Raw genomic sequence first — 15,963 nt, forward strand, 5'->3', positions numbered from 1 at the left:
TCAAAAAGTCATTAGCTCTCAACTAATTAGCTCAACCCTAAAATGAGTTAAGCTTCGATAAACAAGGATGCCATTTATTACCTATTATACTCACAAGGGTGCACAGGCTTACCTTATTCTTTCTTTAGAATCTCCAAATGTCTCCTTTAAGTTTGTCAAGTCAGGATAATAGCTTTCAGGAGGTGATATTATTTCCACCAAGCCAGAACTGATTTCTTTAGAAAATCTGTCATGAGAAAGGTTGGCTGAGTTATTTAAGTTCTGTGGGATTTTATATCTTAACGATCAACTTATATGTATAACATAAAAATACATTAAAAAAAAAAATCTCTGGTTTTAGCATATTGATAGACAAAGGTAGAGCCACATTATCTTAAACAAGGACCTTTGCTTCTCTTTTGTCTTTCCTTTTAAAGTAAAAGATATGTATTTTGGGGGCAACAAGAGATACATTTCAATGAAGAAACCCATATCAGGACTAATTTCATGATACTGCTCTTAAAACTACAAAGGCAATATTATAAAAACTAATGGTATCTGCAACTTACTAAGCTGTCCATCTGTTACCTGCTATGTGCCCCACTCACAATAAACTGTTAATAAACCTTTGCAGATTTTTAGACATAGTTTAGCACTGAGGTTTGAAACTGCTACCTGACCAGCTGCCCTGACAGCAGAAATTTTTTTTTCTTGCTAAACAGAGGGTGAAAGATTTAAGTGATCTCATATGACTCTCTGTTCACTGTCTTCAAGATTAAAGATTGTTGTTTGATAGTGTTACATATATATGACATTCAAGTCTTTTCCAAAATGAAATACACCAATGTATCCCATCAGATAACTTGATATATACACACATACTTTATGATAATATAAAAGACCAATGATAGGTGGTCCAGTGAACACTGAACTCCACAGAAAAAAAGAACTGTAAAAGAAGGTGTTTTCGGGGCTTCCCTGGTGGCGCAGTGGTTGAGAATCTGCCTGCTAATGCAGGGGACACGGGTTCGAGCCCTGGTCTGGGAAGATCCCACATGCTGCGGAGCAACTGGGCCCGTGAGCCACAACTACAGAGCCTGCGCGTGTGGAGCCTGTGCTCCGCAACAAGAGAGGCCACGATAGTGAGAGGCCCGCGCACTGCGATGAAGAGTGGCCCCCGCTTGCCGCAACTAGAGAAAGCCCTCGCACAGAAACGAAGACCCAACACAGCCATAAATAAATAAATAAATAAATAATTTTTTTTTTTAAAAAAAGGTGTTTTCTTCTAGCAAAAAGCCAAGACATAATAGTAACTAGAATATTTTCATTTCCATAATTAAGAAGAACTTACTCTTTCTCCAGGTTGGCTACAACACCATTTACATAATCAATATCTGTCTGGGAGAGAGAAAAACAATTATACCAACATTCATGTTTTTATATTTTTATCTTTATATTTTATTTAACTTTTAATTCTGAACTCAAAATTAAATAAATGATTAAAACATTCATTGAAAACATGAAATTTTCAGACAACTTATGAGATTTGCACTTCTGTATTCTACTGTATTGCATTGGTATATATTGCTGAGTACTAACCAATAAGCAGATTCTTAAGTTTTTATTGTTTTCAATTGTCTATGTTCAATTCAGCAGAAAAAAGTGAGCACAGAAACTATTTCTACGTCTTCTGCAACATCCAAACTGTAAGTAGTGAATAAATAACAGATGCAGAACGCTATAGGGAAAGATTTTTCCGCTTGGAATCATAAAACTCAGGTTCCAGATTTGCCTCTCTAGTTACTGGCCTGTATAATCTAAAGAAAGTCACTCTCTGAGCCTCAGTTTCCTATCCTATTTAAAGAAAAAGGGGGAGGGGGGGTTGGGAGGAAATAATACCTCAGACACTATGACATTACATGATAAAGCTATGTAATAAAAAGCAGTGTTATTCTGTATTATTGTTATTATTTTATTATTAAGCTGATAATGAGAACCCAAGTCAAGAGTACTTTAATCAGTCAGAAAAAAACGTTTATCAAACCTGTGAACTTCTAAATTATATATACAAGTGGAGAGCCAATACTCCCGACCAATTTTAACTACAGTGACAACTTAAAATGCTCAACTGTTAGAAGGAATCAACGATATATCTAGTACAATCTATGTTATAAAAGACTGCCAAAACACTTAATACTTGAGGAAGATAAGCTTTACCTTTTTTGGTTTGTTTTAACACTGGAAATTACAAAACTACTGAATTATAAAAAGTTGTTTTAGAGGAGGCTTTTTGGAAAAGTATTTTAACTTTAATTTCTGTTAATTGAAAGTAATTCCTATTTTTACTGTTAAAGATGTAGGAGTGAGACAACTTATTAAGATCATATCCTTCAAACTCTTAAAGAACTATGGAAACACAGCTAGCACACAGCTCAAAACCCTCCGTCCTTCCCCTACATAAACCCAAACACATCCTACCATTCATCAGGCTATGATTTTAGAGAACATAATCAAGTCTGGTTTATATAACCTTTAATGAGTTTAGTAACATCTGAAATTCAATTTGATAAGCATTTATTGAGAGCCAGTGATTTGCCTATCCAAGGAAACAGGAATACAAATGAACAAGACCAGCTCCCTGTCCAGAAAGCTGTCCAAGAGGGTGGCCAAGAAGAATAAGCTTATGTGAACATAGATCTATTATGTAATGTATAATAAAATTTATGAAATGCAAGTGATCCATATCTAAAACTACACATAATCCTTATGTTGCATGTTAACTAATGCAACTAGCAAAAGATTCACTTAAGCGACGGTAATTGGTGTCACCATTATATACCAGAAGTGATCCTACCTGGTATCAGCCAAGGGAGTGATTGTGGGGCTCCTCTGAAGAAAGTAAACATGTAACTGGCCTAGAAACACACAGCCAGGCCAGTCTTTGTCCCCATTCGGGCCTCTGCTTGCCTCTCCCCAACTCTTAAATGTTGGCCATAAGACAGGCAGTCTCTGAGATGTTGGGGGCTTCACTGCTTTAAATTAAAACAACGCTTTTTCCTGAAATCTTTTTTAAAGGTCTGTGGAGACTTTTAAAAAGGTACTATTTTTGTTTTTATTTCCATTTCTCTAGGAGGTGGGTCAAAAAGGATCTTGCTGTGATTTATGTCCTAGAGTGTTCTGCCTATGTTTTCCTCTAAGGGTTTGATAGTGTCTGGCCTTACATTTAGGTCTTTAATCCATTTTGAGTTTATCTTTGTGTATGGTGTTAGGGAGTGTTCTAATTTCATTCTTTTACGTGTAGCTGTCCAGTTTTCCCAGCACCACAAAAATAAACAAATGGGACCTAATGAAACTTAAAAGCTTTTGCACAGCGAAGGAAAGCATAAACAAGACGAAAAGACAACCCTCAGAATGGGAGAAAATATTTGCAAATGAAGCAACTGACAAAGGATTAATCTCCAAAATATGCAAGCAGCTCATGCAGCTCAATATCAAAAAAAACAAACAACGCAATCCCAACATGGGCAGAAGACCTAAATAGACATTTCTCCAAAGAAGATATACAGATTGCCAACAAACACATGAAAGGATGCTCAACATCATTAATCATTACAGAAATGCAAATCAAAACTACAATGAGATATCATCTCACACTGGTCAGAATGGCCATCATCAAAAAATCTACAAACAATCAATGCTGGAGAGGGTGTGGAGAAAAGGGAACGCTCTTGCACTGTTGGTGGCAATGTAAATTGATACAGCCACTATGGAGAACAGTATGGAGGTTCCTTAAAAAACTAAAAATAGAACTACCATACGACCCAGCAATCCCACTACTGGGCATATACCCTAAGAAAACCATAATTCAAAAAGAGTCATGTACCACAATGTTCATTGCAGTTCTATTTACAATAGCCAGGACATGGAAGCAACCTAAGTGTACATCGACAGATGAACAGATAAAGAAGACGCGGCACATATATACAATGGAATACTACTCAGCCATAAAAAGAAACGAAATTGAGTTATTTGTAGTGAGGTGGATGGACCTAGAGTCTGTCATACAGAGTGAAGTAAGTCAGAAAGAGAAAAACAAATACCGTATGCTAACACATATATATGCAATCTAAAAAAAAAAAAAAAAAAGTTCTGAAGAACCTAGGGGCAGGACAGGAATAAAGACGCAGACGTAGAGAATGGACTTGAGGACATAGGGAGGGGGAAGTGTAAGCTGGGACAAAGTGAGAGCATGGCATGGACTTATATATACTACCAAATGTAAAATAAATAGCTAGTGGGAAGCAGCCGCATAGCACAGAGAGATCAGCTCAGCGCTTTGTGACCACCTAGAGGGGTGGGATAGGGAGGGTGGGAGGGTGGGAGGGAGGGAGACGCAAGAGGGAAGAGATATGGGGATATATGTATATGTATAACTGATTCACTTCGTTATAAAGCAGAAACTAACACACCATTGTAAAGCAGTTATACTCCAATAAAGATGTTAAAAAAAAAAGGTAATATTATCCTCCAATTCTGAGAATATATCCGTGAATCTATAATGAGATATGTATATTCTTAGGGTATGTGAGTGATAATGATTGGGACAGGTGGGAAAAAGAGTAGACATACATAGCAAAAGAAGAAAGAGCATTCCCCCCACCCCCGGAGAAATCAAGTATTCTTCATGATTAAGTAAAATTAAATTTTTTTAAATTAAAACTAAAAGATTTATTAATACATACTGCAACATGAATGAACCTTGAAAACACTATGCTAAGTGAAAGAAGCCAGTCACAAAGGACCACACACTTTATAATTGCACTTATATAAAATGTCCAGTATTTTTAAAAAATCTATAGAGACAGAAAGTAGATTAGTGGTTGTCTAGGGCTGGGGGGAGAGCAGTATTAATGGGTAATGGCTAAGGGGTGCAGAAATTTCTCTTTGAGGTGATGAAAATCTTCCAGAAATTGATTGAGATGGTGGCTACAGAACTCTGACTTTAAATAGGTGAGTTGTATGTTATGTGAATTCCAAAAAATAAATAAATAAATAATCAAAAACACAAAAACTAAGAGATAGAAAAACGTTAAATGTAAAAAAAAAGTATTTCAGATTGTGCATACAGAACTATGGGGTCAAGCGGCTTCTCTTAGGGATGTATAAGGAAAAGTTTAAGAAGCATAAAAGCAGGTTCAAGTAAGTCACTAATACTGACACCAATTCATCAGCATAGAGTCATACACACGTAACAATTCATCAACATATACACTTGGCTTAAGAATCAATTTTACCAGTGGTGTATAAATTAGATGAAATGACAGTAATAAATTCCAATCTTTACTTTAAATCAATAATTTATAAAGTCCAAATGGAAAAGAAATAATTCTTTGCCAAATGTCACGGCAGTCAGGAAACTGTAACAAAGTCATATGATTTCAGGGAAACTTTCAATTAAAATCAATATATAAAATAACACATCACTTTTGAATATGCTATAGCTGTTGTGTCCAGTAATACTGCAAAGAACAAATATGTGAAATAGAAATCTGAGTGAAAAGATACTTTTAGAAATAAATTATAGAAATTTATTTCTAATGGCCCAAAGAATAAAACAGAAAGTTAGAGGCAACCTCCTATGAAAGATAAACAAATGTTACAAATGTCAGAAACTTTTAACAGTTACCAGTTGTACAACAGTTACCCAGATGAAAAAGAAGGAAGAAATTTTAAGCACTAGATCAAAAAAGAACATAAAATTAAAAGGACTGAATTTTAAATAACTTGAAGGTAAAAACTGATTTTTAAAAATGTCCTTTATATGTAAATTTACTATCTTCTTTCCAATCATTTCATTCCACAAATATTTACTTGGTGTCTACACCATAAGCGGGGATATTTATATCTGTATCGTATCCATATCATCAAGCTCTGAGTTTAGATTAGCAAATAAAATAGACAAGATTTCTGCCTTGTGAAATTTAAAATTTGTGGAAGATGCAGTCCATAAAGAAAACCAAAATTATATATATATATTTATAACTGAATATTTATTAGGTGCTATATAACTAGTATGCAATAACAGAGAAAAGGAAGCAACTTATTTAAACAGGATAGTCAAAGTCTGAAGATTTGACATCTGAGCCCAAATCTGATATATATTTCTATTCAAATTGACAAAAATGAACAGAAAATACTAAAAGGAATAATGTAAATTAATTGATATGTTAATTAGGGCTTTGCCTCTGCCCTTAGACAGGGTATGTGGAAGATAATCCACTAGAATAGATCATAGCGTAAAATTTACTATTTTGTATATATTTTAGAGGGTATAATATGCTATTATTATACACATGTACAGACTGGGGGGTGCTGCTCAATGCGATGCTGAGAAGGAAAGCTGGGCTTGCACTGCTGTACTGGAAAAGGCAAGTCCTGGTGAGACAGGAAGGCTGAATTAGCCAAACAGGCCACCAAGTGGTCACTGGAAATAGGCCATAAAAATAAAGATGATATCCACCACCTTTGCTGGTTATCTTCTAAATAACCTCTGATGGCTTTATATCACTCGGTTCATAGCTCTGTTCCAAGTCTTCCCTATCCTTGTTCCTAGTGGCTAAATTTTCTTCTAGTTATGGGTCACTTTTTGGGGGGCTCCTTGGCATACTGGTTGACAATAACAATTTTTTATTTGATATTGGACATTACAAATGGACACTGCTGAGTGTCTTGATTTTGTTGTCTTCTTTTAGAAAGCGCTGAGCTTTATTCCAGCAGGCAGTTATCTGTGGATCAGTTGATCCTTAAAGGCCTCTAAGCTTTGCTGGGGTGGGCTGAGAATAACCACTTCAAGGATGACCACTTCCTTGGGCGTCTCCACTGAACGCCCTGGGTCATCACCAGGGGCTCACCGTTCCGGCTGGTCAACCTCATCCTACGTGAGCAACGGGACATGGTCAGGTTACAGCTCCCTGATCATCCTTTTTCCAAACCTGCGGAGCTTTACCCTGTGTATGTGGGTCCCCATCCAACAAAGACTCAAAGGCACCATCGTTTTCTGTGCAGCGTCTCTGTTCTGCAATTTCCAGCTGCTCTCTTCAGGATTCCCCTTCCTGCAATGTGATCTGGAAATATCTCCAGGCAGAAAGTTGGGACAATCGTGGTGCTCATTTCTCTCTCTCAGGGAATCACATCCTGCTGTCCACTGTCTGAGAACAACTGGATTGTATATTTTGTCTAGCTTTTTAGTTGCTTATAGCACGAAGGTAAGTCCAGTCCTTATTAACTCCATCATGGCTGGAAGCAGACGTCAGTTTTATATAATAAAGAACCAATGAGAATTCCAGAAAGATAATGGGTACAAGTGACAAATCAAAAGGACTAAAATGACAGGCCTGTGCCAGAATGGGGCTGGCAGCTCATAATAAATTTTGTTTCCCTAGGGGTCCAAGGAAAAGCTATTCCTATACACCTAGTGCTTGGTTTTAAGGTTCTTTAAATTCAGTGCAGATGTACCAACAAAGGCTAACAAATACCACAGTTAGCTTGTAGTTTCTAAAATAGTCAAGCTGTTCAAAGATAAGAGTGAGAAAGCAGAAGTTAAAAGGATACACAAGAGAAAAAAAAAATCTACTTCTTCATTTTCAATATATCTCTCATAGCCTTTCTTCCTTTCCTTCTCCTAACAGTCAGCTGATGCTACAGCACCAGTTCTCAAACTTTTGTGATCAGAACCCATTCAGTTCAAAATATGTTCCTAGTTTGATGACTTCTCACCACCGCCAAGCCTAGCCTGGATTATTACAAGTTTTTTAAGTAGCCTCCTCGCTTCTGCCCTTTCCAAAGCAGCCACTGTGATCCTTTTAAAAGGTGAGTTATACCAAAAATGCATAACTGCAATCTAATCATGAGAAAACATCAGACAGACCCAAATTGAGACAGTCTACAAAATAACTGACTAGTACTCATGAAAAGTCTCCGAGTTCATGAAACACAAGAAAAGACTGAGGAACTGTCAAAGATAGGAGGAAATTGGACTTCCCGGGTGGCACAATGGTTAAGAATCCGCCTGCCAATGCAGGGGACACGGGTTTGAGCCCTGGTCTGGGAAGATCCCACATGCCACGGAGCAACTAAGCCCACGCACCACAACTACCGAGCCTGCGCTCTAGAGCCCGCAAGCCACAACTACTGAGCCCACGTGCCGCAACTACTGAAGCCCGCGCGCCTAGAGCCTGTGCTCCGCAACGAGAAGCCACCACTATGAGAAGCCCGCGCACTGCAACAAAGAGTAGCCCCCGCTCACCGCAACTAGAGAAAGCCCGTGCGCAGCAACGAAGACCCAACACAGCCAAAAATAAATTTAAAAAAAAAAAAAAAAGTTAGGAGGAAATTAAGGAATCAGAACAACTAAATGCGGTGTGATATTTTGGATTGTACACTGGAACAGACAAATGACCATAGGTGGAAAAACGTGGAATGTGAATAATGTCTACAGTTTGGCTAATAGTATTATATCAATGTTCATTCCCTGGTCTTATTTGGCTACATAAGTTGTTAACATTAGAGCAGTGAAGGGAATACTCTGCATTACTTCTGCAACTTTTCTGTAAATCTAAGTTATTTCAAAATAAAGTTTTTTAAAGTGCCTTCAAAGAAAAAAAAAATGTAAGTCAAGTGTCTTCTCTACTTGAAACCCTCAAATGGCTTTCCAGATTAGCAGTTCACGAGACAGACCCACTCCCTGTTTTCATAAAGTAAAATTTTATTGGAACACAACCCCATCCTTTAATTTACATATTGTTTCTGGTGTTTTCGGGGCTATAACAGCAGAGTTGAACAGCTGCAACAGAGACTGTATGGCCTGCAAAGTCTAAAATATTTGTCATGTGGCCCTTTACAAAAAAACTTTGCCACAGTTCCCTGACTGAGGGTAAAAGCAAAGTTCTCACGATGGCCTGTAGTGTCCTCAGTGATCTGGCCCAACCTACTCCTCCTCTGCCGACCTCCCTACTGCTAAGCCCCTCACCTTTTCTGCTCCAGCCACACAGGCCTCTCCTTGCTGTTTCACAAAATGTGCCCAGCAATGCTCTCACCTAAGGGCCTTGGCACATGCTGTTAGTCTGCTTGGACTGTGCAACTGTTGCACCCTTCAGGTCTTTGCCCGAATGTCCTGACCACTCCAATAAACCATCCCTTGGCAACCTTGTACTCCCTTTCTTGTTTACTCTGATTTATTCTCCACAGCATTCTCTACCATCTAACACATATTTGTTTTTTATCTGTCCTTCTCTACAATGTAAGTTTCATGGGGCAGAGGCTTTGTTTTATTCGATGATATGCCTAACACTTACTGCTGCTTCAGTAAATATCTGTTGAATTACAAGCAAGTTTTATAGGATATTATATATACATATACATATATATGTGTGTATATGTTTTTATATATATATATATTTTTTCTTCTTGACTGGCATTTCTGTGATTTATAACCAATGCATAAGTAAACATCTTAAAATCTACCTTCTAAAAAAATTACAGGCCAAAAATACTACTGAAGCACCAAGACAGTAATCTGTGATTTAAAATCAAGAATAGAAACAACTAATAACTAGACAGATAATCAGCAAGTCTGCAGAAGGCTTGAACAACACTATCAACCAACTTGACCTAACAACCATCTATAAAACACTCCTCTCGACAACAGTAGAATCCATTCTTTTTAAACCACACGGAACTTTATCAGGGTAGACCATACACAAGTCCATAAGTAAGTATTTATAAATTTAAAAGGTCTGAAATCATGCAAAGTTTGTTCTCTGACTACAATGGAGCTGAATTAGAAATCAAACAAGAGAAGGAAGTTTGGGAAATACACAAATAGATAAAAATTAAACAACACATTTCTAAATAAACCATGAGTAAAAGAAGTAATTACAAGGGGATTTAGAAAGTATTTTGATCTGAATGAAAATTAAAACTTGACATATCAAAATTTATGGGAAGCAGCTAAACTGGTACTCAGAAGGGAGATTTAGAGCTTTAAACTGCCTATATTAGGAAAAGAAACTCTCCAACCAATAATCTAAGCGTTGACCTTAAAAATCTAGAAAAAGAAAAGTAAACCAAACTAATAGTAAGCAGAAGGAAGGAAACAGTAAAGAGTGGAAATTAATGAAATAGAAAAATAGAGAAATGATAAACAACAAGGTCCTAACATATAGCACAGGAAACTATATTCAATATCCTCTGATAAACCATAATGGAAAAAAATATGAAAAAATGTATATATATGTATAACTGAGTCACTTTGCTGTACAGCAGTAATTAACACGTTGTAATTCAACTACAGATCAATAAAAAAATTAAATAAATAAATAATGAAAAATAGAGAAATGATAAAGTTAATAAAACTAAAAGTTGCTTCTTTGACAAGATCCAAAAAAAATGATAATCAACTGAATAGTATCACCAGAAGTTTTTCTACTTTACCTGATGGCCAGCCAGCTGGAGCTGAAAGACCTTAAAGATCTCACTGGGGGAGCAAGTGGGGAAGAGAAAGAAAGGAAAATGGGGGTAGGGGTAGGAAGAATGAAGACAGGAGACTGCTGTTTAGCAAATTAACCTTGAGGAACTATTGGACTCTTAGCCATGTGCATATATAGCTAATAAATATTTTTTTCAAAAGGAAAAACAAAGACAAGGGTACAGAAAAAACTATTCCTGTGTAATGCCAGACTACAAGTTAAGGGCACGATCCACTGTCTAATGGATTTTTTTAAAGATTTTTAATATCCTTCAGTACCTTCCTCACTTTAGTTCAACGAGTAAAAGCATACTTAGAATGAAATCTGTTCTTCTGCCTCTATTAAAAAAGATGACAAAAAGGTAAGTATGAGAGTTTGAGAAAACATAAGTACAGAGAGGGCGACTGTTTCTGAGGCTACTGTACTTCTCAGGTGCTTTGGGGTAGAAAAAAGTTCCAAAGCATTCAGGTAACTAAGGCCTGGCTGAAAGCACCACTAAAGGGTCTAACCAGAAAAGACTAAACCACTCATACAGAGTTCACCCAGGAACACAGCACTGACATTACACACAGTCACCAATGAGAAACAGTTACAAAACCGCAAACTCCATTTTCAGTAAGACCAAAATTAATAACCAAAATTCTCAAACTCAAAAGTAACCCAGTTTGGTTCCAATAACCCGAGGTAATGTGCAGAATCGTGCAGAGTAGTTATAGTTGCAGGAAGCAGCCCGACTCTGTGGCAGCTACGAACATATGGTCTGATAAAGGAAAAAAAAAAAAAACAAACACATACACACACACACACAGTTAATCTGGAACACTACTCTGTCCCTCCTTCAATGATGATTCATAAAAAAGGAACCAACACAGCAACTACAGAAAAACATAAGAAAAAAAGGAGAGCTTCAACAAAACCTATGAACAAAAACAACAAAAGCTACACTTGATAGCAACAAAATAGGTGAGAAATTGTGACCAAATATTTCCTCAGTAACTGAAAAGAAAAAAACACCCCATTGAAGCAGTCGCTGTTGTGAAGCAATTCCAGATAGCAGAAATGATTGTAGTAATTTTAAAATATACATGGAAATGCAAAAGATCTAAAATATCTAAAGCAATCTTGAAAAGAACAAAGTTGGAGGACTTAATCCTACCTGTCTTCAGTACTTCAAAGCTACAGTAATCAAGATAGTGAGGAATTTGCATAAGGATCAACGCACAGATTAATGGAACAGAACAAAGACCCACACTTATAGGGTCACTGGATTTTCAACAAAAGCACCAAAGCAATCCAATGGGGAAAGGAAAGTGTTTCAGTAACTGGTTATGGGAGAAAATGACATCTATATAGAAAACAGTGAACTTTAACATGACCAAAAATTAACTTGAGATAGATCACAGACCTAATGCACAAGTTAAAACATGAAGCTTTCAGAGAAGAAAATCTTTATGATTTGGGGGTAAGCAAGGGTTTCTCAGGTCATGGAGAGCAAGAGTCATAAAAGGCAATATTGACAAATTAGACTTCATCAAAATTAAGAACTTCTGCTCGCCAAGACAAGGCAAAAACATGAATAGACTTCCACAGATTGGGAGAAAATATTCACCAAAACACATATTTGACAAAAGAATGGTATCCAGTATACACAAAGAACTCTGAAAAACTCAATACCACCACCACACAATTTTTTTAAACGGGCAGAGTTTTGAAGACATTTTACAATAGAAAATAAAATGGATTAATGATGGATAGAGATGCGATAAATGAAAATACTAAAACATTGGTAGAATCTAGGTAGGATGTAAACAGGTATTTATTGTAAAATTCTTTCAATCTTGTTGTATGTCTTAAAATTTTCATAATAAAAAATACCATTCAAAAGTCCTTTCTTGAAATTAAAGAAGACTTGACTCTATACCTAAAGAACATATCCTGTGCCAGGGAAAAATGATCTACAATGGTTAAAATCAAGACACAGTATACCAAAATCACTAGGCTTTAAAGATAAAAAAAGAATCTTTTGGGCAACCAGGTAAAATATGGATTTCTTACAGCAAAAAATAAGAAAGATGGAAGGTCACCTGGCTAGCTTCAGCAATAGCCCTATACCATTCCCCCATCCTCTGGGAAAAAAAAAAAAGGGAAAAGAAAGAAAGAAAAGGAAATGTAACTGAAGGTTTCTATACCCAAGCAAATATAAAGGCAGAAGATAACATTTTTGATCACATAGGACCTCAGGGAAAATTGCTCACATGGACCTTTCTTGAGGAAAATTAGAAAATGAACTTTAATCAATAGGTTTAAGTAGGTTATCAATTGAGAATGTACTTTATGTTTATTTAGGATTAAGCAAGTAAGTAAATATATTGTGAATCATGAGGACCAAGTTTCTCACCGTTGGAGAAAAGAGTAAAAATTAAGGAATGGGGGAGGCTAGAATGAACCCTGTGGTATTGGGTTGGACCTACAAATGGATGCACACAGGACTTACATAGATGTATATATGTGTGCATGCATGTGTATGTATGAATACATGTATTTCCTAGCTCTGCCCACTGAAAAGGTCAGAAGCAGTGATCCCTCGGGAACAAGGAACACATCTTGAACCCAGGCCTTGGTTTCTATTACCATTCTCCAATAAAAGGAACCAGGTTCCTTGGGGATATAGTTGATTCTAGGACAGGGGCAGGGAAAATACAAGATAAACCTAGAACATCTTATATTGCTAGAAAACAAGAAAAAATGATGGGGCATATTGAAAGGAGAGAGTAGCCAACTCAAAGAGCTCCCAATGGCCAAATTTGGGACAATTTGAGCAACAAAGTAAAAAATTTACAGTAATATCCACAACTCCACACGGACATAAATAACTGAGAAAATAAATGAAATTGGGGAAAAGGATAGATCTTCCTTACAGCTGAATTCCAATTAATAAATCGTACAATAGTAATTATAGTAATGATAGTACAATAAATGTGCAATAGTAATTACTGCAGGCAAGAATCATCAAGGATGCTAAATTAGCTGGCAAAAACTTATGATGAGAAACAGGATATTTGCATGATCTCAAAGTATCACCCCACAAGATAGCTACGAGGTACATACAGAAAAGGAGAATATTTACAGTAGAGAAATCTGGCAGACGCCATCTCAATCAAGTGATGAAAGTTAACACTGCTGGTAATGAGATATATCAACATCATCTAAACACGAGGCTCTGAAAAAGAATACATCACTTCTATGGTGTTCTTACTAAAAATGTACAACTTGAATTTAATCGTAAAGAAATATCAAACAATCCCAAACTGAATGACATGCCACAAAATAACCAGTGTTCTTCAAAAGTGTCAAGGTCATAAAAGGACATTAGTGGGATATTTGGAGAAATCTAAATAAGGTGTGTTGATTAGTTAATAATATAGTTTCTATGTTAATTTCCTGCTGTCGATAATTACATTATGGTCATGTAAGATGCTAGCATTTGGGGAGATTGGCTGAAGGGTATTTGGGAACTCTGTACAACTTTTGCAATTTTCTTGTAAGTCAAAAATGATTTCAAAATAGTTTTAAAAAATGAATGTGAAACTTTCTCAAAAAATAAATAACCAATCCAGAAAACAAAAAGCCCCTACCAATAAGAAAGTTTAAAAACTCTCTTGATCATCTCCTTGGTCAAAGAGGAAACACAAACCAAAATCATGGACAGGGCAAGGTAGGGGTAGGGGATTAAGAGGTACAAACTATCAATACTATGTATAAAATAAATAAGCTACAAGGATATAATGAACAGCACAAGGAATGTAACCAATATTTTATAATAACTTTAAATGGAGTATAATCTATAAAAATATTGAATCACTATGTTGTATACCTGAAACTATAATACTGTAAATAAACTATACTTCAATTTAAAAAAAATCATGGACTAATAAGAATTTAAACACTTCACGTCAGAACCTATGGGATATAGCTAACACAGTACTCAGAAGAAAATTTATATTAGTTCTTATATTAGCAAAAGGAAATAAATAAATAGCAAATAATAAATAAATCAATTTAGCATTTGGGTCAAGATGTTTGAAAAGTATAAAATGGAACCAACAAAACCAGAAAAAATTAATAATGTTAAAAGCAGACATTAATAAATTAGAAAACAAAAAAAGGGAAATAATAAATAAACCCAAAAGATGGTTTGGGGGATAATAAATAAAAACAGATCCACTAGCTAACCTATCAAAAAGGGGGAGGGCGCACAAATACAAACACATAAACAAAGAAATCAGAGAGAAATAACCACAAAAAGAACAAAAGTTTACTTTGCTCCACTCTATATAAAGCAAATTTTAAAACTTTGATAAAATGAACCACTTTCTAGGAAGATATTTTATCAAAATTGACAAGAAATCTAAGTAGCTCTTAATGTTCCAATATGAAAAGTTAGTATTATACCATCTATGTAGAAATGAGGAGAAAAAAAATATATCCACACATATACCCATTAAATATCGCTGAATGGGTACAACCACCATTAACAGGTGAGGGGACAGCCTTGGAGGAGAGACTTTTCAAGGTATACAACACACACATTTATAATTTTTAAACCATGTGATCCTATTACCTATCCAAAAAATTAAATAAGTGGGAAATAATTTTCCCTTGTAAATAAAATACATAACAATAAATAAAAATAAAAAATAAAAACTCCACAGCAATTTGATCAATTCTCTCTGGTTATTCAATTTCTGTATTCACTTACAAATGTACCTGCTCTGCAAATCCTGCCCATAGGCCTGCTAACCAACTAGTACTGTTAACCCAATTTAAACCAAAGAATTTAAAGACGGCATAGTAAAGGCCTCTGGCACTCTGACTGTAAAACACAAACTAGAATATGTACAACAGTAAAACCTAAAAGTGAATAAAAAGGAAAGCTGTTCTCATGCCAAATACTAAACCCTCCAAGAAGCCAGAAATTCTCTAAACTCAGTTTTTCAGAGACTACTTCTAGGTGTTTTTCCAACGTGATGAATTTGTTATTTCATTATAGAATCTCCACTTGAATTCTATCATTTAGGAACTTAAAAATTAAATATGGCCTTTGGATTGTTTCTAGGCAAACTGCAGAAATAATGTGAATACATAGAATGATATGAAAGATAGGCTATCTCAAGTTCTTCTTCCAAATTCCCAGCAATCTTTGTGGTTATCATCAACATAATCTGGGTGTTACGGTTTAGGCAAAATTCTGGCTGAAACCCACTTCAAAAACTCATTTCGTCTCTTTCTTTCACTTCGAATAGTATTTAGCCATCTACCCTTGTGCCTCCATGTTGATTGTCTGTGGCGGTTATATAGCAATTCAGGTATTTTTGAAGATACAACCTGTATCGGTCAGGATCTCAGTTGCAACCAACAGAAACTGACTCACACAGAATAGTCAGAAAAGCAATTTACT

The 15,963-nt window shown here is 35.9% G+C and overlaps 1 protein-coding gene across 2 annotated transcripts in view; it reads right to left on the minus strand.

Moving 5' to 3' along the window:
* Nucleotides 1-15,963, minus strand: part of MGAT4A (alpha-1,3-mannosyl-glycoprotein 4-beta-N-acetylglucosaminyltransferase A) — a 111,291-nt gene that overhangs the window by 24,073 nt on the left and 71,255 nt on the right. For both annotated transcript variants that reach the window (XM_061210478.1, XM_061210477.1), the window contains exons 6-7: nt 1,331-1,377; nt 113-226 (exon numbers count right to left, since the gene is read on the minus strand). In XM_061210478.1, coding sequence (XP_061066461.1) covers nt 113-226; nt 1,331-1,377 — 161 coding nt within the window. The remainder of the gene's footprint in view (nt 1-112; nt 227-1,330; nt 1,378-15,963) is intronic.

The sequence above is a fragment of the Eubalaena glacialis genome, chromosome 14 (assembly GCF_028564815.1).
Source record: "Eubalaena glacialis isolate mEubGla1 chromosome 14, mEubGla1.1.hap2.+ XY, whole genome shotgun sequence".
In the NCBI taxonomy this organism is placed as follows: domain Eukaryota; kingdom Metazoa; phylum Chordata; class Mammalia; order Artiodactyla; family Balaenidae; genus Eubalaena; species Eubalaena glacialis.